The 27,922-nt window shown below is 37.3% G+C and overlaps 1 protein-coding gene across 1 annotated transcript in view; it reads right to left on the reverse strand.

The window, feature by feature from the left end:
* LOC121319906 (staphylococcal nuclease domain-containing protein 1-like) overlaps positions 1-27,922 on the reverse strand; it is a 203,609-nt gene that overhangs the window by 41,105 nt on the left and 134,582 nt on the right. The window contains exon 17 of the mRNA XM_041257852.1: positions 18,647-18,835. Coding sequence (XP_041113786.1) covers positions 18,647-18,835 — 189 coding nt within the window. The remainder of the gene's footprint in view (positions 1-18,646; positions 18,836-27,922) is intronic.

The raw sequence follows: 27,922 nt of genomic DNA on the forward strand, positions 1-27,922 counted from the left end.
TACCAGTTTTCCATGGAGTTCGGGAAATGGAAAACATGTATGAACAAACACTAATAAGAAATAAATAAGACAGAAAAACTAAAAATCACCTTTCTAGAGCTTGTCATGTCAATTTGAAATCAAATAGTTTTGGGGGTAAGAGAGAATACTGTAATAGATGAATTGCAATTATACGTTAGAGTCAGTACACTTATGATGTTTATCGATGGAAACATTTGCGGTATGACTTTTAAATTGCTGGTGGAACACCAAGTTCTGAGGCTTCTGATTTGAATTATATGTACTGTGAAACCTGCTTAATATTACTCATTTTAATGTCACTCTTTGCTCATCAGAATATTACAATATCCTGGTCAGAATATAATGGGAGTCAACTGGGACAAGCTCCTGATAATATAACTGGTTATTATCACTCTCCACTTAATATCAACTATATTTGACTGAGTCATGCAACTGATTGCCATCCCACTTAATATCACTTTGGGAAACATACAAGTAATTTGCTGAGCTGTACTGGTATTTTCTGAATATAAAGTGATAGCACAGTGGATAGAAATACGTCTATAGCTTTGTTTTAACTGTTGCATTGTGCAGTACGTCAACTAAGCACTGCCAGTTACATTTTGAATCATAGTTCAAAAAGAGATAATAGAAGTCACCAACAAAAGCCATAAAAAGTATGAAGTGGGAACTTTAAATGCAATGAAACTATAGCAATTAGCTAGACTAACTCAATGAACCCTAATCACATGACTGTCCAATGCCCACACAGAATTACTATCAATGCATTTAGTCAGGGTTGTGTTGGAACTCTGTCCCAGAGAAGAAAGTGAACTGTATTAATGCATTATCCCGTGGTCCGTAAGTGAACTCTAGGTGGTCCACAACGCAACAAATAGCTTTAACCACATGATAATTATAAGATATGTACATAGTCTGCATTTTACCCCTTTATCCGTTTTCTTTTATTATGGTGTGTTCGTAAAATTAATATGTACATTATTACAACTCCCTTTAATGCACATTCAATTCACAAAATGACAACATTTCTTGCTGACTTGGTAGCGACTACAAGCCCAGGAATCTCACTAAGTTAGGTACGTTGTATAAATACTTAACTTTCTGCATGTACTTCTACATATACACATACAAATTAGTTTCAAATTGCTGTTGTGAAAAAAATGTGTGACAAGTGGTCTGTGGGAAAAATCCAGACACCAAGGTGGTGGCTACATTGAAAAAGGTTGGGAGTGTCCCCAAGGATCCTTTGCAGCAGGCACATCAAAGTTATCTTGGGAACAATATCGACAAAAAGATCCTTTGATAAAGAAATTAACTTCATACACATATTTAGACTTAGTCTTTTTTTCGTATAACGCTCACCAAAACAAAATGTGTGTGTATAGCCATTCTCTTTACTTGGAGTAATTTCATTGCCCACTACTCATACTATTTGTGGAATACATTAAATTTGCTATATGACGTGGAACAGCAAAATCGTAAAAGTATTTCACATTTGCCATCAAGGGTAGAAATGGCAGAATATTTGAACTCCATGTCACCCCGTCTCTCACTAGCTCTAATGTAATTTGGCTCCAACAATGAGGTGATTGAAACCACAGAGACAGGAGATCCTACAGTGTTTAAAATTCTACTAATCAATAGACCAAGAGAATAATTTTGTAAGATGAGGGCACACTCACAAGCACACACACTCGTGTGAGACATATTATACCTGCAGAGATCTGAGTGTTTGGACAGAGAACCAATACCCATGGGTCTTTAGGGTGTGCCATCCTTTGTTTTTTTTTTTTTTCCTCCCCCCCTACAGACAGCTTCAGATTAACTTGCTCCAACAGTGGCTGCCATAACTTGTGAGGAACATCTAATGTAGAGGAGGTAGAAAGCAACAACAGGGTTTGTGAAAGCACTGGAATAATATGAATAGATTCAAAAGGGTTAGTTCATTTAAATTAGAATTTCATTAACTCTTAGTGTAGTTCATATTTTATTAACAGTTAGAATAGGGCATATTGTAAAGATGACATGAATACTTTGAACAACTACAAATGTGGAACCTGAACAAAACACACAATAGGGACACAGAATAAATGGCAGGTGGTGTTCAGGTCAAGATTAAGGTTCTTTAAACTCAGTGCTAAGGAGAGTTAGTGGAATGTTACTGATAAGGACACATTCCTTATCTGGGTATGAAGGCTTGTGTCTGGTATTCTTCTGTTGTAACATACAGCATATTATTAGCATGGTCTCTGTGTGTGTCAAAAGCATGAATTGTGCTTGTTTATTAGAAGGACCATGGTGATACCACAGCTGTAATGGAGAAATGAATACTGCGTAGGTATAAAGAAGGTTGTTTAGAAATCTTTTGTTAGACCAGAAGAATGAGGACTCACTAAAATGTGATTATAAGACAAAGTTCCTTTTTTGTATTGTATGCTGATTTTGATATGTTTTAGTACTAAATTGACAAATTGTATTTGCCAAATCACTCTGGGTTAATCCACAAAATAAGACCCCAGTGAGCCAGTAACAAGAGGCTAATAAAAGGATGGGAATACTGTATACTGTTCAGAGGTAATCTCCAAACACAGTAATACTCCCTGGGGTTCCAGCTGGATAAACACCACCCTATTAATCCCTATGTTACTACTGCTGATCACAGTTTTAAGAAAAGGTAATGCTGTAGGCAAGCAGGGCAAAGTCTGGTTCATCGACTCCCATTAGAAATTCATTGCAGAGATTTGGTTGAATACCTGGTGAGTCACAGGTCTTCATAGAAGATGTCTGGTCTGTTTATGTCTGTTATAAAAAGGTTTTCCCCCTCTGGGAGTGTCATGTCTTTGAAGCCAAGACGATGGTCTTCACTGGGATTTTGGCAATATTTGGAGCATACATTGGTATAGCAATCTAGTGACTTCTACTCTTTGTGGACACACCATGGTTCCTGGGTGACTATTAAACACATTGATGGGGGGGGGGGGGGGGGGATGCATCCATAGTCAAGACCAGAAACAGCCAGATCTACTTTTTTCATAGGGACAGTGTGCCCTTCAAATTAGATCCAGAGTATGTTTTCCTTTGTAGCATTGCAAAATGGCTTTACAAAAAAAAAGTGGCTTTACAAATGACCAGGTCACACAAAGCCATAGAAAAACACCTTTGATGTACGCACATTTAATATAGGTGACAGATTAAAGATACCCAGCAGCTCTGATATTTTTCAGTATGTTAGCATTGAAATAAGAAAGCCCCACATTATAAAACACAAGCCACAATGATCCCTTCTAAATAACGCTCTAGCCTTGTTTTTAAATGCATAATAAGCCAGCCAATGTTTATTGGAGGGAGCAAAATTGAAAGCGTAAAACAATGCAGCAAAATCAAATCAAGATTAATGTGATATCTGTCCGTGGAAATTGATGCTTCATCAAATATTGAATACAGGTGCATAACAACATGTGATAATTGGAACGAGAGTAGAAATTAATATGTAGAGATTATATCCACTTATTATAATCTGTATGCAATATCACTATAGTCAGTCAACAACAGATAATTTAGGAGTATGTTCCTGTAAAAAAAAAAAAAAAAAAAAAAAAAAAAAAAAAAAAAAAACATTCAATATAAATATACTGTCTTGGTACATGAACAAAATCCTTTTCACAGAAGATAAATGGATTAAGACCATGTAGTTATTCGTAACTCTGTTTTGAAAATGATTTAAAACCTTGCACTCATTATCCCCTATTTGAAAAGCAAGGAAGCAAACAAAGTGACTAAGCTGGCTACATTAAATGCAGGATGATACCGAATGACACGGCAAGCATGTAAAGATTCCACTGCAATGGCCATATGATCAATTTTTAAAGCGAATTCGTCCAGTTTTAAAGAAGTCTGAAATCAGAGAATTAAACAGTTCTCATACAGCAGTAACTGCATCATCTTTTTTCATCCTTAACTCTTGAGGTACAAGTCTGTGTAGTGACAAATGGCACAAGCTGCAAATATAAATGACACAACCACAATTAATTTCTCTTCATGCACAGTATTGCCCATCTAGAAAAAAAGCAAAAAAACTGAGCAGACAGACATATGCACTGCCATTTAAGCTCTTGGCCTAATCATATATGCAATTCTCTACAGCCAATAAGAGAATACTAAATATCTGCAGGATGTAAATATAAATAAATTTTATGCTACATAAGGTTGCATTGAGAATGAGATGGTGACAATTGTTCTAATCAAATGACACGTACACAACAAAAAAATGATGACCCACAGCTTTTTCATTTTGGTATACAGTAGGCTGTTACAAAAAGTAAACGCAGATGACCGAGGTCAAAAAGGCTGACCTTAAAAAGGAAAGAACCTTGGACCTAACGGGTATTATACAAGAGCTGCTAGCTCCTAGAAATTAAAAAGTTCTTCGGCTCTTGGGAATCTCATTTCCATGTTTTTCCAGAACTGGTAAATGTCGCATTTCATTTCACTGACAATTATGTAGTAAGCACGGTATTCATGCTGTGCTACGCAGTTGTCTTCAAATAGTAGAATGGCCTCAAAAACACTGCTTTCTCAGCTATGCTGCGATACTTCGCTTGATTTGGGTCAAAGACCTCACAGGCAATGAAAAATGCAGCGGCCAGTAGAGTTGCACCTGCATGTATGTTTGAATCAATTAACAGCACTGAAAAAAATCGAAACTGTGAACGGCCATATTGCAAAGTAAAGCAACCAAGCTAGTTCAACATTATTAGCTAAAATTTGAAAAAATCGTTTTTTTTTTTTTTTTTTTGGTTAAGGAGGAATTTCAAGTTGTGTTGGTAAAGTTCCGTTCTCACTAAAATCACAGAATCCTGCTAGCTCCTAGAAATTAAAAGGTTCTTAGGCTCTTGCAAGCCAATGACCTCATTGTTGCTGTTCAATCTATAATTCTGGTAACTGTAAACACATGGCACTTAGAAATGAACAACCCCGGGGGGCTCCAGAGTGGCACATCCAATCAAGGCGCTCTGCGCGAGTGCAGGATGCGCCCTATAGCCTGGACGTCGCTGGTCTGAGTCTGGGCTATTCCACAGCCAACTGTGGACGGGAGTTCTCCAGAGACAGCGCGGGCAAGTGGGGCTTAGGTCAGCCAGGGTGTCCTTGGCGCATTGCGCACCAGCGACCCCTGTAGTCTGGCCAGGCGCCTGCCTGTTAGCTGCCCAGGAGCTGCGTTGTCCTCCGATGCTGTAGCTCCTGGGTGGCTGCATGGTGAATCCACAGCATGTAAAGCAGCGGTCGGTTGACGGCACACCCTTCGGAGGACAGCGTGTGTTCATCTTCGCCGGTCCCAAGTCAGCGCAGGGGTGGTAGCGGTGAACTAAGCCTAAATAATAATTGGGCATTTCAAACTGGGAGAAAATAAAAACAGTTGGAAAGGACTAAAATTAAAAGCCAAAAAAAACCCAAAAAACCTCCACACATTTGGTGGGGTTTCTACAGGACAGCAAACAAAAACTGTAGGTTTTATACAGCTTTAAAAAATAAAATTTGAAGTTCAAAAAGACTGTCTCTGTGTGCATCCGTTTCTGCTGTGGTACAGTTTGCAGCTATTTTACTGTTTGTTTACATATTATTCTGATACAACATATTGTACGTGTTTGATTTTTTTCTGGATTGCCAGTCATTCCGAAGTACACTTTTGGATGCAGAAAATAATTACAGCAAGTTGGGAAACTCGTTTCCATGTTTTTCCAGAACTGGTAAATGTCGCATTTCATTTCACTGACAATTTTGTAGTAAGCACGGTATTCATGCTGTGCTACACAGTTGTCTTCAAATAGTATAATGGCCTCAAAAACACTGCTTTCTCAGCTATGCTGCAATACTTCGCTTGATTTGGATCAAAGATCAATCAATTAACAGCACTGAAAGAAATCGAAAGTGTGAACGGCCATATTGCAAAGTAAAGCAACCAAGCTAGTTCAACATCATTAGCTAAAATGTGAATAAAACATTTTTTTTGGTTTTTTTTTGGTTAAGGAGGAATTTCAAGTTGTGCTGGTAAAGTTCCATGTTCTCTACTAAAATCACGGAATCCGTGACACCCGTGCTTAATCCCAGCCTTACTAAAAAGCAACCAAATTTTGATAAGACTGATAATGATAGCAAGGCGACATTTGAGCAGCTGTTTCAGAAGGACCCCTAAACTGGTTACTAAGCAACCCAGCTTTTAGTATGTCTCTTAAAATACAACAATAAACTGTCTGTGAAATACACTATTATTTAAGAACCATTAATTCATTAAAAAAAAAAAAAAAAAAAAAAAATCAAACACACACAACACCGCAAGAAATCTATTCTTTAGATATGACGGGTCATCACGACTAGTTAATGTGTAACGTTAGCAAATATATCATAACCCTGGTTCCCTGAAATAGAAAAGTTATCCATTAACAATAGGGATATACCTCTGTGTAGCCAGATTTACCAAAGATGACCACCAGGACAGATCAAGACTGTCAGAACGCAAGACCTTCAAGCAGAGACTTCTTTAAACTTAGTCAGGTACCAGATAGCATGTTTAAAAATACCTGTCTGCTAAAACATAACCTATTTTAAAAACTAAACATTTAAGACCTACATTAGTGAATAGCTGTAAATGTACAATTATGATTTTTTTTAGTAAGCTGCAATCCCTTTAAGACCATTTGATCCCCAACCAACCCACCAGTTGCTTTGACATCAGTGGCTGTACAGTGGCAAATAGATCATTTTTGGGTACATATTTATACGAGGTCAGTCAAAAATAATGAGGCAAGGTTGAATAGTAAATATATACCATCAAAATGTGCATACATGAACAGTTTGTAGACCGTCAAATCTGCTAACCAACTCAGGGGTGAAATTTGTATCGCCCGAAACAACAAGATGTGTGTGAGGGACAAGAAGTTTTGCCATTATACTCTCTCTGTCGGACAAGTTTTTATTTTATTTATTTTTCCTACGTTTGTTCTGTTGCTAGAAAAAACACTCCAGGTATATTTCAGGGAGCAACTCAAGTTCCTGAAAACTGAATTGCAGAAGTCTAGAAGTACCTACACACAAACATTTAAAAAGGTGTTTATGTCCCACCCCTATCACTTCTGATTGTCTAGCTATGGAAGAAGCTGCCCTTTTACTGGTTACAAAGAAACCTAGAAATGGTTGCTTGAGAGCCTCTGGCAAGACCGTTTTTTGGGACATTTTCACGAGCTTTCCCTGCCAAGTTTTACACGCATTGTCCAACCACGTGAAACAAACCAATATGTAAACTGGCCTACTGTTATTAATGAACATCATGTGTACATAGTTTTATAAGCAAGCTAACAAGAACCACTGCTAAAACACACACCAACATACCCCCCTCAACATTAAAAGGTCTAGTGGTCTAATAGTCCAAACTGATGCATACCCTGGGAATACAACTAGGAAACTATTTGTATAATTTCCTATTGCTTCTTTAGGGAAATAGCAGCTAGAATTGTACATTCCTGCATAATTAAATGCATAGTAATCACCTTCATTCATACCATCCACAGAGTTAATGGGAACTCTAGAAGAAACACTGTTGACTGACAGGACATATATGTCAAAACCCCCACTGTGCTCAAAAATAAATGTGTTGCAGCATTTAGCTTCTGGCAAGCAGGCATTAATTGAGCCGAGACAACTAACAGTACACATGCTGATTCTTGATTGTTTACTGCCCATATCATCAATACCTCTTAATTGAACAGAGCATTAGCACAGCATCCAGATGAACCAAGATGAAATGTTATCTGCAATTGAAATGATAAACATACAACATATGAACCATGCCTAAGTGCTACACTGCAGCTATTCTGTAGGTTCAATGCCTAAATCTACAAATGTCTGTCTGTCTGTCTATCTATCTATCTCTGAGCTGTCCCTGTCTTGACCTCCTAATCTACATCCAAGCCAACTCTTTGGATCAAAATGATTTACAATCAGAGATAAAACTATCACGTCCTCATCGGTCAGTAGCAATGAAGAGTGATGGGTTTTTTAAAATTCTAAAGCCTCACAAGATTAATGAATTGAATATCTACCTCAACAGCCTTTATGAAGCCCAAAAAGAGAATTGTGTATAAAAAAAGACATTCAAAACAATAAAAGGAAGTTGACAATAAATGTAAATACTTTATCCACAGCTAGGTGCACTTCTAGGATTAACAGTGTCAGAGAGAGAGAGAGAGAGGAGAGATGTACTGAAGAGGAGGGCTATAGTGGAAAATTATTGTTACCGACAAGTGCTATAATGCCCGAAGCCACAGGAGGTAACAACAGGTCTTCCCGAGGTGCATTTAATTTTACACTATTAGCCGAGTCTGCAGTACATATTTATACTAGTCAGTCAAAAATAATGAGGCAAGGTTGGAAAGTATATATATACCATCAAAATGTGCATACATGAACAGTTTGTAGACCGTCAAATTTGCTAACCAACTCAGGGGTATGCAATTCATATCACCCAACGGCCGGGACAACAAGCTTTGTTGACGGACAAGTTTTGACATTATACTCTGCCCGTTGGACAAGTTTTTATTTCTTTATTTTTCCTATGTTTGTTCTGTTGCTAGAAAAACACCCTGGGTATATTTCAGGGTGCCACGCAAGTTTCTGAAAACTGAATTGAAGTCTAGTAGTACCTATACACAAACATTTAAAAAGGTGTTTATGTCCCACCCCTATCACTTCTGATTGGCTAGCTGTGGAAGAAGCTGCCCTTTTACTGGTTACAAAAAAAACCCTAGAAATGGTTGGTTGAGAGCCTCTGGCAAGGCAGGCATTTAAAAAAAAAAAAAATGGTTTTAAGGTATTAATTACATTGTTTATAAATTGCAAATAAGTGACACTGCTTTAATACAGGAACTGAACATTTAATTGCTCTTATCTGTGATAACTTGTAATGTGATATTTTATAATGCAATACTTTGTACTGTGATATTTTGTAACAATTGTAAGTCGCCCTGGATAAGTGCATCTGCTAAGAAATAAACAATAATAAAATGATAGAACTTGACATTAAAGTTTCCAAAAAAAAAAAAAAAAAAAAAAGGACTATAGAAAGAAAGCTAATTTCTCAAATCTAAAAGAATTATACAAACTTCTAAGAAAATGTGTTGATTTTTTCTAATTATGATAATACATTAATAAAATGATCCCCATTTAGTGCTAATAAACGTAATTTATTACTTAATGTCCATTGATATACATACAGCATATTACAATGACACACATTTTCATTAGGTTAGATTGTGAATTCCATTTACCTATTTTGGTTTATCAGTGTAGCTAATGCAGCAAGACAGGGTTCAGGCACTCTTGGCAGTCTTTGAAGGCTGCTTCTGTATTCTGTTAAAGGTGGGGTGCAATGATTTTTTTTTTTTTTTTCAGCATTCACTTGTATTGTACTGTTGGTAGGTCAATAAAAGTATCTGTCAGTGTAATGTACAGGTTTTAATGCTAAGTGTATAAAAAAAAAAACTCCTCCTCAGAAGTTGACATCTTATGAAAAGTCCAACTCAAATCGAAGCTGTGGCTAATTTATGCGTGATGTCACACCAGGACCAGCTCACCATCCCACCAGCTGCTTTCCTGCATTACTGCTCACCAAAACACAACGCACTCAGGGGAGAGATACGATGGTAAATAGGTGTGTAATATATGGTTGCTTCAACACAGCAGGGTCATTTGTATCTTTCCATGAGTTTCCTAAAAGAGCTGGTATGACGCCGGCAATGGGCATTCGTGAGGAGGACCAGGGATTGGGATGCCAAGTCCAACAGCAGCTGCACCTGTAGCCCACACTTTGCCGAAGACAGCTTTATTAATTTAATGATGTTCAAGATGGGTGTTGTTAAAGTTCAATTAAATAAGGATGCAGTACCATCCATTTATACGGATGGTACCTGCAAGACAGCATCATCATCATCATCATCATCATCTAGTAAAAAAGGTAAAATCACCAGGACTCGAGCAGCTGCCAGGAATAGAGGTGCAGCAGGTAAGGGCATGATCCTATCATTTCATTCTAATTCTCTTACTGTTTGATGAAAATATGTATAAAAAGTGACGCGATTATATAGCCAACAAACTTTACATTAGTAATAAATAATGTGATAAAATGATCACGTTATGTCACGTTCTCGTATGCATTCCTGTGAAGTCTCTCGATTTTGTCGGGAAAACTCCTGCGTAAGATCTTCTGCCTCTGGATTATTTAGATCACCAATCTTAACAAACTTCAACTTTACTTATTTATTATTATTTTCCCCATGTGACCTGCAAAAATGTCTTAGGCTACTTTATGATGTTGATGTAGGCTATAACAGATTCTAATAGGCTACAAGTATAAAATATTATTTACTTTATATGTAAGAATTATTATATTGATTTGTTCTGAGAAAGTGTCTTCTGGTTCTCATAAGCTGACAGATATTACTGTACTTGTTTTGCATATTAAATTGCAGCTGATCAGTTGCCACAGAGATCCGACGTACTCTGTGTCTATTGCTTGGCTTTTAAAAAGCCTACAGTGAAGAAACGAGAGACTGGCTATTTTGTACAGAGTTCCTGAGCTAGGAGAACGTACTTTTTTTTTTGTTCTTTGTGTCTCGAAACAAAGACAGCAGAGTCTAAGATTTTTTGGTTATTTGTTTAGGTTTAAATGGTGTTAGCCGACCGAGTGACTAAGAACCTTTGCAGCAAAGCATAGCCTACATAGACAGTGAAGGTTATCAGGCTGCGCACGTGTGTGTGTGACGCTATGTAATTGACTATACTATTACGCAAAGTCTGGTGTTACCTCAAGTAAACCACTATTGAACATTATATATAAAAAAAAAAACAACAATAACTAAAACTTTCAGAATACTTCAGGGTCTATGTCTTGTTTTTATTGTGAACCTGAACAATAAATGCTATTTTTTTTGCAATCTGCCTCTTCGTTTGTATACATCCTATCAGTCACTGACCTTCTGCCTTGTTAAACACCTGTGTGGGAGATAATTAGAGGTCCCTCACCTTACTGAGGATAGCACAGTTGAAACCCACAATTGATAATATAACCTCTTGCTTGATTAATAACTAAATTCCAGTAACAAGATACAGCAGGGATGCATAGATGCAACAACCAAGCAATATTCTTCAAAATAAATTCACAATCTGAATAAGGATGTTTGGCACAAGCTTTTCACTAAAAGCAGGCGTGGAAATATTGGCAAGAAACAAATTCTAATTAAAAAACCTGAAACTGACAAAAAATAATTCTGTCATGTGCTACTCTACCATCAACAGACTACAACAAACCACAGAAGAGAGAGAAGTAAAGGCAATGTAAACAAGCTTTTTAAAAAAAAAAAAAAAAAAAAATTGTTTGATTTAAGATGCTAAAAACATCCAAACCAGTAACATTGCTCTCACTTCAGTCCTCCATCTACTGCATTTGTTTACAGCAGTGTGACGTCACGCAAGCACAGTGAGTGGGTGTTCAAAGTGACTAGAGACTATATGGTAGGAATTATAGATCAGACCAGCTTAAAAGTGTCAAAAGATGTGGCATGTTTTTTCTGGAGAAACTCCAAGTTGAACCATATAAATGGATGTTTTAACATTCAGTCACAGCTTGGGGCCATGGGGAATGGTAAATTGAGTTACAGGGCAAAAAGAACCCACACATAGTTAGAATGCTCATTCTACCTTCATTAACACTGTCCTTGGGATAACAAATATTTTACATGTTCTAATGAGGTTCCCATTATAACTGCACTCTATATAGCTCATTAGCAATTTCTAAAATATGTTTTTGAGGATGATTTGTCCTATGCAGAAAAAAAGGCAGGTAGTTCCTTGGAGAATAAAATCTACATTGAGAAATGCCAAACGTCATAGTGAAATGCCATCACTGTGTTCCGAATCAACTGGAGTGCTATAGCACTCCAATACTGATCAGAAACTGTAAAATAGTCAACTAACCAGCTACATTTCCTGGTCCAACCTGACATCTTGGTGAACCAAAAAGGTATTATCTTGGAGAAATTATTGATAAAATCAGTATCAGTTTCTAGCCATTTGCTTTTACAGCACTCCTTTCTTTCGAAAAAGGTATCCTACAATTGCAAGACGCACATTTAAAAGAAAATTACCATAGCACTTGGCCATATTCCTAAATAACCTTATCATTGAAGCTTGGAGAGGCAAAGAGAAAAAATTGCCACATTTTAGTTGGGATGAATTTGAGGGGTAAACCTACAAAATGGTATGTCAATATTTTCAAACGAACGCTTTGGTTGTCGGACTCTGTCTAACACCTTTGGCACACAATAGGCCTAAACCAAATCAGGTGGATAGCATGCAATATCTTTTGCATATGAGTAGTTGGTTTGGTGCTCTAGTGGGAAAAATTGGTTCTAGGGGCAAAATCCCATCTCAATGTTTAACCTATGTACTTGCATATACAGCAGTGCAGTTGGACATGTCATGATCCTGACTATATATCTCTATAGTACTGTAGAACTCAATGTTAATAAATAATCTCATTATTAGACCGCACTGACCCTTATAGCAAAACCACAATCGTTTGGGGGTAAAAGTAGCTTGTCAGGACATCAAAAATTTGTTTTATATTGATTACAAAAATAACTTGCAAATGGGCACTGTTGTCTTGTAAGCACTGTATAGTATATTCTACAAAAATGAAATTAGACTATTGACAACTTTTGGAAGATAAATTTGCGCTACATGTGTCTATTGGAGAGTCATCAAATAAAGTGGAAGAATAAAACAACAAATAATCTTATTACTATGAACAACAATACACTCGAGCAAACACTCGTGTGGAAAAAAGTTTTTTTTAAACCTCACCACTGGGAAAGGCTGAATATAACACTGTAGAAGGGAAATAAGCATGCAATTCCCCCTACCTGCATTAACCCAAATCCCTTGAAAGAGAGGATACAAATCCTAAGAGCTGGCAGCAGTCATTTGTGTTCTCGTTACAGCACGCGTACTGAAGCATGCATTAAATTAGCAGTAATGCAATTCACAATGCCACATCTCATTACCATCTCTGTTGCTATCACCCCCCAGAAGAGCGACAGTGCAGTAGTGGAATCATGTATAAACACACAATACCAGAAGAATAAGGGGAATTGGAAACTCAACCTCAAGGGGTTCAAGGCGGATTCTAATGGAAACCCATAGATGATGCAGTTCTAAATGCCTGGTGGAGGGTGGCTCCAGGCAAGTTACTGAGCGGAGTCCTTGAGCAAAACAACAATTCAATTCAGAGAGAATGTTGGGAACACACTTCATGGCCAAGGTTATACGGTTTACCTGACCTAAAAAAATATTAAAAAAATTAACTTTGCAAATGTTGTAACTGCCTGACACCAAAAAGGCTAAAGGCAGGGATGCACAACCCTATGTGCATAAACACTCAATGCCTTTGGCTGTTTGAAAATCTCTTTACTGCACAGCACTGAAAATAAAATACAAAAAAAATAATAAAAAATAGTTCAAGACGCAATTGCTTGGGTCTGACAAGCACAGTTCTATATGGCTAATAGATTACATAACTTCAGATTCAATGTACTACTGATAATTTAATGGAGGTGGCACAAGTTTGTATAACTGTTTATTGGTCTAGCTCTATCCTCCAGGGACCATTATTTCCACCTAATATGGAGGTTGTCTTTGTTGAGGCCATTAATAATTAGAACTCCGCACAACAGAAAATGCTGATGTGGAAAATATTAAGACAGATCACAAAACCTTAGAAAGCATATTCAGCATTGACAGTTCCTTTACTTTTCTCTTTCATCAGGGGACAAATCAAATAGCCCATTCTCTAACCCACTGTAAATCTTAATAAAAGGAAAAAGCCATCAGCAAGCTTAAAACCAAAGCAACATTTCCTTAAATACTATTTAAATGCACCATTTAGTTCCCATGAGACTGCAGAATGACAGTACAGTATAACAGAATGGTGTTCTCTACGGTCACATACTCACACCAGTAAATCTGCTATGTTTTACTTCAGCACCAATCTCCACAGAGTGAACACAAAATAAACAAAGTTACTTGCTAAAATTAAACCATGTAATACTGGAATTGGTAATGTCTGGACAGTATCCTTGAGTACAGCAGTAGTAACAGCCATTGATCCTTGCGACACGTGGCCAGGCATCGACCTGCTGGGATATAGTATTCTGTGTTTGCTGCAGGAAGGACACTGCTACTGTCAGTAGGGCATTAATGGGGCTGTCATGTTGCCTTCAACAAGTGGTATTTGGATACCACAGATCATAATGTCAGTCATTGGTCCAAAATAACATTGCCTGACCAAGTCTAGATTGTCTTTACTATATCCCTGTCCCTGGGATGCATCCCAATCAGAGGTTTAAACATGATAGACAATATCTTACTTATGTAAACAGTACCAGGATAAAAACACTAGTGTCACAGTGTATTGCTTAATGAGTTAATCACCTCAGTAAGATTTCCAGGTTTATACTGGCATACTTGTTTTACACATTAATATTACAAAAAATCCTTTAAATGTTACACCCCATTAAACAAACACTTTCTATTTGAAGCACTGTTTTCTATACAGGACTACAAACCCATGCAGAAAATTTGCAAATTTAATCTGTTTCTGCATTAGTAACTGTCAGCATTTTATTCCAAACGCATCAATCGTCTATTAATGTTTTATTCTTTATAGGTTTTATAAAAGTTAACAAAAGAATACTGAAATGGTTTTCAAGTTACACATTTACAGTTCATGCCGAATGCATTTATTATTATTTTTTTAATACCCCGAAAACAAAGTAAAACTGCAATGGCAAGACCCATTTTTATATGATACTGTGGCAAAATGCACACGTTTTACTTTAATAAAATATTATAATACAAAATTGCCACTATCTACATCTAAACTGGGCAAACTACAGAGTTTCACATCATTTCTTCCCATTTAATTTTCTACAGTACCTTAGGATGTGTCTTCTCGCAGACTCATCTACCAACACTGTCTTGGGTTCATTCTTTGCAGGATGCTATACATACTATACCTGGTCTACAACTTCTTTAAGCAATATGTAAGCACATTTCTGTATGTGAATCCTAAGGGACAATGTATAATCTTTTCAGCTACAAAACAAACAAACGTGCAAAGATGAAAAACCAGGGCACATCCGACAGTCTGAAATATTGGAATATAGTGTGCTACTCAATTTAAGATTTCAAACCTTAACAGCTGCAGCTTGAACTCCTACAGGTATTTTGCTGAAAACTGAGTGTGCCACTTAATATTACAATTACAGTACACCACAAACTTACCCACCCAGCCCTTTCAGTTCTGCTACAGCAAAAAAGAAACTCCTCCGGCAATACAGATGAGTAATACTATAGCTGTTACCAAGGCAGTCTTTATGGTAAGTGTCTTACGAAATAACCATGATGATATTTTCTCTTGCAGTCCTCTTCAACATGTTAAGTATCTATTTATTTATTTTTTTATTTGTACTCAAGGTCTGTTATTCTATTGAATACAAGACCACTGTTCTTGTACGCTCACACTTTATCAAAGATTTTTTATTTATTCATTTATTTTGTTTGAAATACGGCATACTGGAACAAGTGACGGACTTCCCAACCACACAGGTTTAGTATTCTGTGGGGCCACATAGTACAGCCGTCAGCATTATTAGTCTACAAGATTGCAGATCGTCTTAAACATACTTATGTAACTAGCACACATACACACTTATGGAATTCATAAGTTGGTTACCATGTACAAGTATACCTACAAAACTAAAGACTGGGCAGCAGAGTGGTTTGACACCCCTCAACAGACCTTCAACCATCTGATGAACCTGAGGTTCACGTGAGGCTCCTTGCTCCAGTGCAGGCGATACCAAGCAGTGTTCATAAAGAACTGTTACAGAGACTGTAATCTGTTCATGAGCAGCCCCTATAAATAATGTGTTGATTCACTGCATCCTGAAACCAATGCCAGCATAAGCATAAGATCTGTTTAGATTGCCGCGCACATTGTTTTCATACTCTAATAAGTACGGCTTGAATTTTTCGGTGTTTATTTTCCATTTAACGGTTTGCCTTTAAGTCTTATGCCGCTACATCCTAATTATGAGAACATTCTGTTAAGTTAGCGGGAAAGAACACAACAACACGAAATTGACACACTGGAAGCTACCTAGTTCCCGAGCAAGTGCGAGAACGAAATGCAAGTTAAAAGTAGCATCTTGTGTTTGAATAATGAAGGTGAAACAGAACCGACTTTGTTTAGTAATTAACAGTTTAATTATAATATATTTAATCTGCTCAAAATAGTCACGAACAAAAATAAAAACCTAATACTTCAAGCCCTAGTTCTTTCTGTTTCAAAATGCTGTATCTGCGTGTTGTTTCTAGTGCTGAATTTTTAAGCAGTTTTTCTTTACAAGTTTAATAACTTTAATTCTGTCATCTAGGGAGGCCCTTTTTTCCCCCATGTTTTCTATCTTCCTTTATAAGAGAGCGCTTTTGTTTGATTGATTACGGAAAAAAGACAGCTACAATGGTTACTGTATTCTTTTGAATTTAGGACGTACCATTTAAAACCATATTTCTTATAACAACCCTGTGTAAGGGTTCTTAATACAGGTTTGAGTCCATTGCTGCGTAAGAGAATTGTGATTGCTTAATACAGTTAAATGAAAGCACAAATATCATTGGGGGAAATTTAATGCAGTTGCTAAATAAAGGTGGTCACATAAGCAGGCAGGCTGGTCAGGCATACAAAATACATGGATGAAGGCTATATCCTGAGCCATTCGAAAAAAGTGAGAATACCTTTAGGGGGAAAAAATTCTTGAAATTTGACCCATTCGATTACTCGAGACCATCACTTTCAATTCAAAACACAAATGGCCTCGTTTTCAATTACTTGACAACACCCACAGTACAGAAATGTTAATTAATGATCAACTCGACCTTTGGCCTCATAATTTATGATGGCAAAGAAACCCTGGATGAAATTATTTTCCTGTAACTTACTGAAGCCCATCTATTATTATTGCACCAATGTTGTAAAGATATACCAACTACTCCAAACTTTATAGAAATATATGGAGGAGCAATTTGCTATATTTTAAAAAAAAAATAATCCAAACTACTGTATATTTATCTAGATATTTGCATTTAAAAAAAAGTCTCAGCATGTAACTGATAGCACACCAATCCAAATCTTATCAAATCGCATGGATGATTTAGTGCAATGTGATTTATTTAGCAAAGCAAAGGACAAGCCAAACTTTCACAAAAAGCACTAAAATTTAAATTGTGAAATAATAAAATACTTACGAAACATTACCTAGACATTACACTTACAACCCTCCTAGGCCAACGACCTGATGTCTAAAAAAGCCAAATTAACATAGGTTTATAATCTTGATCCCACCTCTATCATTATTATCCAAAAACATGGGCTTACTAGGCTGCACTGATACAGGAAACCCACTATCAGAACACATCATATCATTTGTCAGACTATCCTATTTGTTCAACACAATTTGCCCAATAGCTTAAAATCAACACATACAAACCACTCCCCTCCCCAAAAAAACAAACAAACAAAAAACATTGCCCTGATCTTTCTTAAATGATTTATCAAAAGCATAGGTAAAATGTTTTTGCTGCTTTGTACTGCTTCAAAAGTAACCTCATCTGAAATAACTGCTTCACAGGCAAAGACAAAACAACCACCATAATGAATCTTTATGGATAGTATCCACACACCTCTCCTGCAGCCACAGCAATTTCCATGGAATGTGCTCTATTTTCTGAACATTGTTGTATGACTTAAAACAACTCTGCAACTGCATTCTGAATGGAGATTGTGACAATATGAATACAAACATCCTTCTCCTTTAAATAGTTGAGGCTTGATAAACTGCAGAGCTAAGCAGTTATTTTGTTTTGAACAAATGTCTACAGCAGAACCAGCTCTCTAAGTAAATTTTAATGAGTCCACTATATTACTTTTAAACTCTGTGTAATGAAAAGCCTGACACTGCAACTTGTGTGTTGTATACACACTGCCGAGGGGACAATATAAAAACAACAAAAACAAAAAACAACACCACACACGTTGAAAATGAGGGCTGATACTTCAAAAGAAAAGCAAGGGTCTCAGCTTTTATTATACATCCCAATGGGTTAATTATGCTTGCAACCCCATGGCTGTAAGATTTACAAAACTGCTAGTAGGCAGAGCGGGCCAACCCCCACCTTACCAGGCAATGCTGCAATGCTGATTCGATACGTCCTTTCTCTGCATTAGATTCAGTGTCTTAAAACGATTTTTAACAGGGTTTGCTTTTCTTTTTTTTTTTTTTTTGGGGGGGGGGGGGGGGGGGGGGCGTAATTTATACAGCTGGCTGAAAGAAACTAAAAAAGGGGGATTTGCTTTGATGGCACACAAGGGAATGGGTAGGCTTCCATGAAATGCCAGTGCTAATGCAGGTCAGCCTAAAAAGAAAAAGGAAGAAAGAACGAACAAACAAACAAACCTTACCTTTTCTTTCTTCAGCCTGGCAGGCTCTTCGGCAGACAGCAGGGTTTTGTAGTAGGAGCTCCTCTCAGCAGTAAAGTGCACTTTGGAAAGGGCATGCTCCACCAGGGCCACAGACAGATTCAGCCCATCAATGTGAAGCCAGCCAATGAAGTTGCCAGCCTTGTCCATGCTTTCCACCTCCACTTCAACCTAGACAAAAAACAGATGCTCTATTTAACAGATTTTTTGGGGAGAAAATACATTTTAACCTACTGTTCAAAATTTAACAAGAACAATTATAAAACAAAATATAATGCACTGTACTGTATACAAGTGTCTTGCATACAAAATAAATGCTTACTAGAACATTACTGCAAATTTCAAACATTACATCATTTCAAACTGGACAACTACTTGTAGATAAAAACACTTTTTAAAACTGTATCTCATAGATGATCCTCTGATTTACCCTTAAGCAATCAGGGGAGTTTACTCACTGTATTAGTGAAACACACCAATCCCTGTGCTGGTCCCCGAGCACTCTTAAATGAATAAGCAACTATTTAAAATAAATCACTCTAAAGGGCTCAGCTCAAGACCATTTAACTGGTTCAAAATTCTATTAGCCACGTCACCACAGACTGGGACGTGAGGAGTCTGGAGCAGGCACATGGAGGCTGAGGGAAATGCAGTGACAGTTAAGAGGAATGATTCAGCTCTGCAAGGACATCACATGGACGCGGTATTACAATCTAGGAGCATGATTGAAAAGCACTAAAAGCATAACGATTGTTTCATTAACCAAGAGAAAAAACAGGATTCATAACCACTAGATTCACAGCCTTACTTAACTTTATTGCTGGAAGCTTGGAGACTCTAGTCTAGGGTTTGTCAATTCTGTCCCGGGAGGATCATTCCAAACCAAATATAATGAAATAATGAACAACACTATCTGTTGAGCATGTGAATTTGAATTTACAGTGCTGGTGGGGATATATGTTACCGATATACTGGTTTTACTTTAGAATGGCTCTGCTGCAGGGATGGAAATAAGACGTACTGCATAGCAATTTCACCCATCCCAGGTTTTAATACAAATTTGAGGAGCCACAGTGTATAGTTAACATGGTCAAATGTTAATCTTGTTAATTTATTAGTAAAACCAGGAATGAATGAAACTGCTATGCAACTGGAAAGAAAAAGGTATTCATCACCATTAATACTATTCTCATGCATTTAGTAATTTTTCAAAATAAGTGCTAACGATCAATATACTATAGCAGTAGAACAAGAATGATCCCACGATATGCAACTGTAAACCTCTAAGAAAGCCGCCTTTTAACAAATGCTCTTTACATATCCTCCTATGACCTTTCCTGTGTTTTACTATGGCCTGCTAGAAGACTGCATTGCTCTCAGTTACACAAGCAAACTCCAATGCTACTGCTGGCTTTTACTGTAAGGAGTAGAATGCACTTGTAATTAATTAAATTAAATCTGCTGACATCGGAACTGTTAAACTACCCAGCTCACTTCAGGGCTTTGCAACACAGAAACTGCTAACACTAACCAATTATGTTCCCATTACAAGATTTTGTTTCATAAACAAAAAATTACAGTAAATATTGATTTTATTTTTTTCTATTATGGTTTACTTTTAATGGTGAGGGGCTAGGCAGGTGTGTAGCAATTCTGAAATTCAAAATACCTTCCAAATGTTTTTAAACAAAATCCTAGCTGCCATGTGCCAATATTCATCATCGTCTAGAATATGAGCAGAGTGCGGCATCCCATTTCACCTTCTCAAAACAAGCATGTTTACATATATTAAAAAACAAAAAAACACACAACATAACAACAGTACATGCCGGTATTAAAACTTAAGTTAAACTGAAATAGCAGTTATAAAATCAGTCTAGCTGGTGACTTAGATAGCCTGCTGCCTGCCCTGATATGACAACTGTCACTGCATATTCCATCTGATTAAAAAGCACCATTTTAAGCAACAACATAATTTTGCAAACTTATAAGCCCTTTGTTTAATTTCTGACGACATGCTTAAGGATTGATTTTTGTTTCTATACCACAGATTGATTTTTGTTTCTACATTCCAACTTTGAGAAAGGGAATATCGTTATTTTATCCAGATTCTGATGTCATCATAGAGACCCTGTATTATGAATGCTTCTGGAGTTACTCAGTTCTCCAACACTCTGAGCTTCTAAATGCCAACCAAGGAACATGAAAAGGAACAACATAACGGCATCAGAGCTATACAAAAATATTACAAAGAATTCTGAATTTTCAGTTTAGGATTAAAAAGGAATGCAAATTCAAAACACCATCAATTATGGCTTCAAAATGATGCTTACATTAAATAAATGCACTCACAGAATACTATAACACACATGTAAAATCTACTCTGTTGTCAAATGCAATGCTAAAGCTCAGAATTATACACTAACATATACATACATGCATACACTAACTTCACTATAAATCAACCCTCCTTATAGCAAACACCCATTTAATGATCCCAACAACAAGAACCAATATTTTCAATGCTAATTAGCCCTATTAGAACGATCTTGTACAGGATCGACCCGGATACAATGATCTCAGCACTGACTGACACTGAACTTTCTCCAGTGTCAAGTGTGTTATTCTCTCAGTGAAAACAAAGACTGTGGTTGACTAATTCAAAGATAACGCTAATTCAAAGATGACCTATTGCAGTATGAATCAGGCACGACAAATGCAATCGTTGCCTGTCTGTCATCTTCACACAAACTGCAACCAGGCAACGGGTGTGAGGAGTAATCTACGCTGCATAGTTTTTTCATGTGAAAGGACATGCAATTGCTGTATTCAGCATGTAAGTGTACATTCTTTCCTTTTTTGTTTCTTTACTGTTATTTTAAACATAGCTGTATCAAATGCCCTGCACAGGGGGAAATTTAGTACTGCTGTAATTTATACATGGATACGGGCTTGTTTTGGGTGCTTTTTGGAGTTATGTTTGATCAAATGATTGTTTACAGACGGGCGCTTGATTGAGACTTGCTGTCTGCTGTCTTCTGTCTGTATCCTCTGTGCATTACCATCGTTGGTAGCGTCACATGACCCGTTTGTTTACTTTCGGTTTTGTGTTTAATAAATCCTGAGCACCTGTGCCGACGTTTGAACTACCACTCCCATGTCTCTGTCTTGCAATACTGTCACCCACACATGTGAGACAAGTACCTTGACACAACACTCTTTAAATGTTGATCAATGTGAAGGAATCTTCACAAAAAAGTATTATATATTGATGTTCAATTCCAACTTGTAGTTTTGTCATTATTCACCAATAATATTCACCATTATTCATCAATACAAAATGCCAAACCATCCACACACATTTTTATTTTATATATAGACACACACACCTCTGGAAAAAATTGAGACCACTGCAAATTTGACTTGAATCAGCATCTCTACATGTATGACAGCCATTCCATTCCAGTGTCTGTTGAATTCCAACACAGGCATACCTCATTCTACTGAATGAGGTACCGATTAAGGGATCACCTGAACCAAATCTTATTTAACGAGGAAAAGTATAAAAACCACTTCTGTGGTCATCACTATCCTCTTGCAATAGAACCAGCTGGATGGCAAAACAGTGCTAGTAGTACCTCAAAAGTAATTGGAATAAAAAAATAACTATTGACCATGCCCAAAGAGTTGAAAAGGAAGGTTTTGAGTGAGGAAAAGGGTTCAATTCTGGCTTTACTGGCAGAGGGATACAGTGAGCGTCGGGTTGCTTCCATCCTTAAAATTTCAAAGACGGCGGTTCATAAGAACAAGGTCAAGCAGCACACACTGGAGAAAACAAAGCTACAGACCAGCAGAGGGCGAAAACGACTCTCCATTGACCGGGATGACCGCCAGCTCATTCGAATGTCACTCAGCAACCGTAGGATGACATCAAGTGACCTACAAAAGGAATGGCAAACGGCAGCTGGGGTGAAGTGCACGGCGAGGACGGTTCGAAACAGGCTCCTAGGGGCAGGGCTGAAGTCGTGCAAAGCTATAAAAAAGCCCTTCATCAATGAGAAGCAAAGAAGAGCCAGGCTGAGGTTTGCAAAAGACCATAAGGATTGGACCGTAGAGGACTGGAGTAAGGTCATCTTCTCTGATGAGTCCAATTTACAGCTTTGCCCAACACCTGGTCGTCTAATGGTTAGACGGAGACCTGGACAGGCCTACAAGCCACAGTGTCTTGGACCCACTGTGAAATGTGGTGGAGGATCGTGATGATCTGGAGGTGCTTCAGCAAGGCTGGAATCGGGCAGATTTGTCTTTGTGAAGGATGTATGAATCAAGCCAAGTACAAGGTTGTCCTGGAAGAAAACTTGCTTCCTTCTGCTCTGACAGTGTTCCCCAACTCTGAGGACTGGTTTTTCCAGCAGGACAATGCTCCATGCCACACAGCCAGGTCAATCAAGGTGTGGATGGAGGACCACCAGATCAAGACCCTGTCATGGCCAGCCCAATCTCCAGACCTGAACCCCATTGAAAACCTCTGGAATGTGATCAAAGCCGAGCTGCTTGAATTTTTGCGCCAGGAGTGGCATAAAGTCACCCAACATCAATGTGAAAGACAGGTGGAGAGCATGCCAAGACGCATGAAAGCTGTGCTTGAAAATCAGGGTTATTCCACCAAATATTGATTTCTGAACTCTTCCTAAGTTAAAACATTAGTATTGTGTTGTTTAAAAATGAATATGAAGTTATTTTCTTTGCATTATTCGAGGTCTGACAACACTGCATCTTTTTTGTTATTTTGACCAGTTGTCATTTTCTGCAAACAAATGCTCTAAATGACTATTTTTATTTGGAATTTGGGAGAAATGTTTTCAGTAGATTATAGAATAAAACAAAAATGTTCATTTTACCCAAACACATACCTATAAATATTAAAACCAGAGAAACTGATAATTTTGCAGTGGTCTCTTAATTTTTTCCAGAGCCTTATGTATGTATGTATGTAGGTAGGTAGGTAGGTAGGTGTGTGTGTGTGTATATATATTTTAGAAGGTTGGTCAGATGCCATTCACTATGTTTTTTTGTTTCTTTCTGTTAACAGAAACTGTTCGACAATGTGTGGATACTATAAATCACACATTAAATGTCACGCGCATGCAAAATTCAATTTTCTGACTTGTATAATGCATATTGCGTAAACAAAAGTTATTAAAATCTGCTACCAAATCTTTATACATATAGCAACTCTACATGGCGCCGCTGTAGTGTGCAGAGCATGGTATAGTATCCAAAGCAGTGGAAAGGTACCTCTAGTGGCTGTATTGCTTCAGTATAACTACCAAGTACCTAATGTACAAGACAGTGTAAGAGAAGGGCGTTTAAAACACAAATATTAGCCAACACTAATAATTTTAATTTCGAAAACTGAGCACCATCCGTCCCTCTCCCCTCCAGCTCGTGTTATCCAGAGGCAAACCTTTAATTTCTTCATTCGCCATCTCGACAATAAAGCGTTGTACAGCGTAAGCTGTATTGAAAGAAATGTTTCGAAACCCCTCTGCTGTTTGGGATGTTTTTGTCAAATGCCCAGGCCACCAAAAAAGTAGTTTAATGCAAACTGCGCAAGCAACTCGTATCATTGAGGTATATCTCTGGGCTCACTTGACAAGTGTAAGTTCATATTATTATTAGTATTATTACTATTTTTAGTAGTATTAAAATGTGACCGATAAACTGCTTGGAACGGTGACTATTAAATAATAATAAGTCCGCTACAGCTGGTGCTGCTGCAATGCAAGCTCACTATACACATCGCAAACAGCCTCAAATTTAAAAAAAAAAAAAAAAAAAAAAAAAAAAAGATTACTGTTCTACAGAACATTTTTAAAGTACATGCAAATGTGTTAATCCATTTAAATTGATTGCAAATATAAAGTAGCTATGGTGACATCACCACTAAATTATGCAAATGAGTAGCATTGAAAGTTCAAATCTTTCTTCAGTAATGTATTCCGAACCTTCGAAGATCAAAGTTTGTTATAGTTTACTGAAATGCATTGCATCTTTTGAAGTATAAAGTAAATTTTACAAAAATGTGGAGATTTATACTGGGTTATAACCCTGACTGAAGATGTTATTAGCAAAAGGGGCCAGTTGTACTAAACGAGGTCAAACAGGTCACGTTTTACTAAACATTTTAAAATTAATACAGAAACAATAACATTAAATGAACATTATTGTAGTAGGTTGCTTAAAATAAGATAACATAACGGTATAACAGTAACATGTTTAAAGCTTGGGACTCTGGCTGTAGCTTGGTGTTTATATTATCGTCATCATATTAAGTGATTGGAATCTAAAACTTACTTTTCTTATACCAATAGAGTACTGCTGAGCGGTAATCACTGTTTGAAAACCAGGCTTTTAAATCACTGATAATAGGTGCACAGGAGGTGATTCCGTGAGTGCTCCAGGGCTCAAGCACCAATGGGGGAAAATAAGGTCCCGCACAGTGCAAATAAAACTGTTCTGTCAAATTATAGTGTGGATACTGCACAAGCGGAACTGTTATTGCAGCGTTTAAAAATACAAAATCCATTTATACAAAGTCTCCCAGCTTTCTTGAAAATATTTGCATTTCCCTTGTTTTTCTTTTGTATTAGTTATGCTCTCATTCGTATCTAAACCTAGTAGTTACAGCGTCCATCAGTTCTGGCAGATTCAACTGTACTTGCTGAATCTGTTTTCTCCCACTGCCAATTAAAAAAAAAAAAAAAAAAAAAAGCCACCTAGCTAACAATTTCATCCAGAGGGCTACAGTGAAACACTGTCTTTAAATTGGGGCTTTAGTGAAGACTGCATGTGTATGTGAGTACATTAATTGTAGACAATAATTCATAGCCAGCCATCATTTTTGTAAACAGTAACACATGTAATGTACAATAACATAAACATTTTATTTGTGTCATCGGTTTCAATTTCAATGTCTGGTGCTGTCAGTGTCAGTTTCTCAGCACACAGTACAGTAGCACTACAGTAACTGAGCACTCGGTAACGAGATGCAAACAGGCGATTGATCCATCAATGAGTGTTTAAGAAGGTACTTCGTTAAAAAAAAAAAAAAAAAAAAGAGTAATATCGTAAAATCTAAATTGATGTGTCTATTTTTAACAAAATAAAATCTAAGCCTATTTTCAGGGACCCCAACTGCTGTTGTTGATTCCAACCTAGGTACTTCACATAAGGACTAGCAAGTTTCAAAAGGTACTAGTCCAATATTGGTAGTTTCTAACCATGCACACGGAGGGGGGGCACAGCAGACAGGTTTTTGTGGAAGAATCTTGGGGAGGCCTTCATCCAGTAGTGGATTGAAAAAGGCTGAAGATGATGACGCACACACACACACACAGATAGATAGATAGATAGATAGATAGATAGATAGATAGATAGATAGATAGATAGATAGTATCAGTCAAAAGTTTGAGTACACTTGCTGGAAACTAGGTTTTTTTCATAATTGACAATGTTTTACGTCGTATACGTTTCTGTAAATACTTAAATGAAAACACATGTTACAATATACAAAACATAAGGAGTATTAAAGCAGTGTTCAAGAAAGTCCAAGTCTCTAAATCTTGGATTCCTCAAAATAGCCTCCCTTTGCCTTAATAACAGCCTCACAAACTCGAGGCATTTGGTTAACAAATTTCAGCAGGAAATCACCCGACACGTCTTCCAGGCTCTTCTGCAGCAATTCCCAGAGATGTAGGGCATTTGTGGGTAACTTTGCTTTGACTCTTCTGTCCAGATCGTCCAATACAAGTTCTATGGGATTGAGGTCTGCAGACTGGGCAGGCCAGGTCATTAGATTGAGTTGTCCTTCACTTTCCTTCTTCGACAGATGTTCTTGCACAACTTTGAGGTGTGTTTTGGGTCATTATATTGCTGAAGAATGCCCAACTAGCCGTAATCCTGATGGAATAGCATGCCTCTGAATTATGCTATGATACCATGCTGGTTGAGCTTGCCATGGACTTGGTAAAGATCACCAGCACTGTCATCAGCAAAGCAACCCCAGACTATGACACTACCTCCTCCACACTTGACAGTGGGAACCACACATGCAGAACTCATGCACTAACCCTCTCTGCGTCTTACATATACTTGACTGTTGGACCCAAATATTTCAAATTTTGACTCATTGGTCCATAAGAACGACTTCCACTCCTAAAACATCCAGTTTGTGTTTTTTGGCCCAGGCAAGTCTTTCCCTCTTATTCTGCACTCAACAATGGTTTCTTTGCAGCAATTCTTCCAGTTAGGCCAGCTTCACGCAATCTCCTGTGAACAGCTGATGTTGAAATATCTGTACTTCTAGTAGTATTTAGCTGAGCTTGTATTTCAGGGGCAGTTAATAGCCGGTTTCGCAGACTTGTGACTCGAATGAACTTATTCTCTGATTCTGAGGTAACCCTTGACCTGCCTGACCTTGTTCAGTCCTCATGAGTGACAGTTTCTTCAAATCGTTTGATGGTCTTCGCCACAGCAGTTACAGACAGTTGCAAAGTTCTTGCGATTTGTCTTAAAGATTGAACTTCATTTCTTAAAAGTAATTATCTTTTTTCTTTGCTTAACTGAGCGTATTTTGCCATTTTCTGCTCCCTTACATTCAGGAATGACAAACTTGTGCCTATGCTACCTATATTTATAGTAATCACAGACCCTCACCTGTTACCAATAATTGGTGAAAAAAGGTTAATTCGGTAACATGCTAGTTAACTCAGAGAACATCTAACAAAGACACTTTTATACTTAGGCCAGTGTTCTAACACCGTGTTATACACGTTTCAAACTTTTAACTGATTTGGGCATCAGACTGAAATCCCCTTGCTTTCGGTGACCATTTCATTGAAATTGACAAGATTTACATTTTCATTTAAAAATGTAATTTTTGAATGCAGTGCACTTATGATTATCAGCTTATATAAGTACACGTATCATATAATGAAATAGTAAGTGTTTATAGACAAGTTTATACAGTTAAAAGCATAGATAATCATGAAAAACCTGGTTTCAAGCAGGTGTATTCAAACTTTTGACTGGTAATATATATATATATATATATATATATATATATATATATATATATATATATATATATATACACACACACACACACACACACACACACACACACTCAGAATTCCAGGTGTGTTTTTTAAAATTGTGCACTATTCATTTGCTATTGGAATACTACCAATTAACTAA

This window comes from Polyodon spathula, chromosome 8 (assembly GCF_017654505.1).
Source record: "Polyodon spathula isolate WHYD16114869_AA chromosome 8, ASM1765450v1, whole genome shotgun sequence".
Lineage (NCBI taxonomy): Eukaryota > Metazoa > Chordata > Actinopteri > Acipenseriformes > Polyodontidae > Polyodon > Polyodon spathula.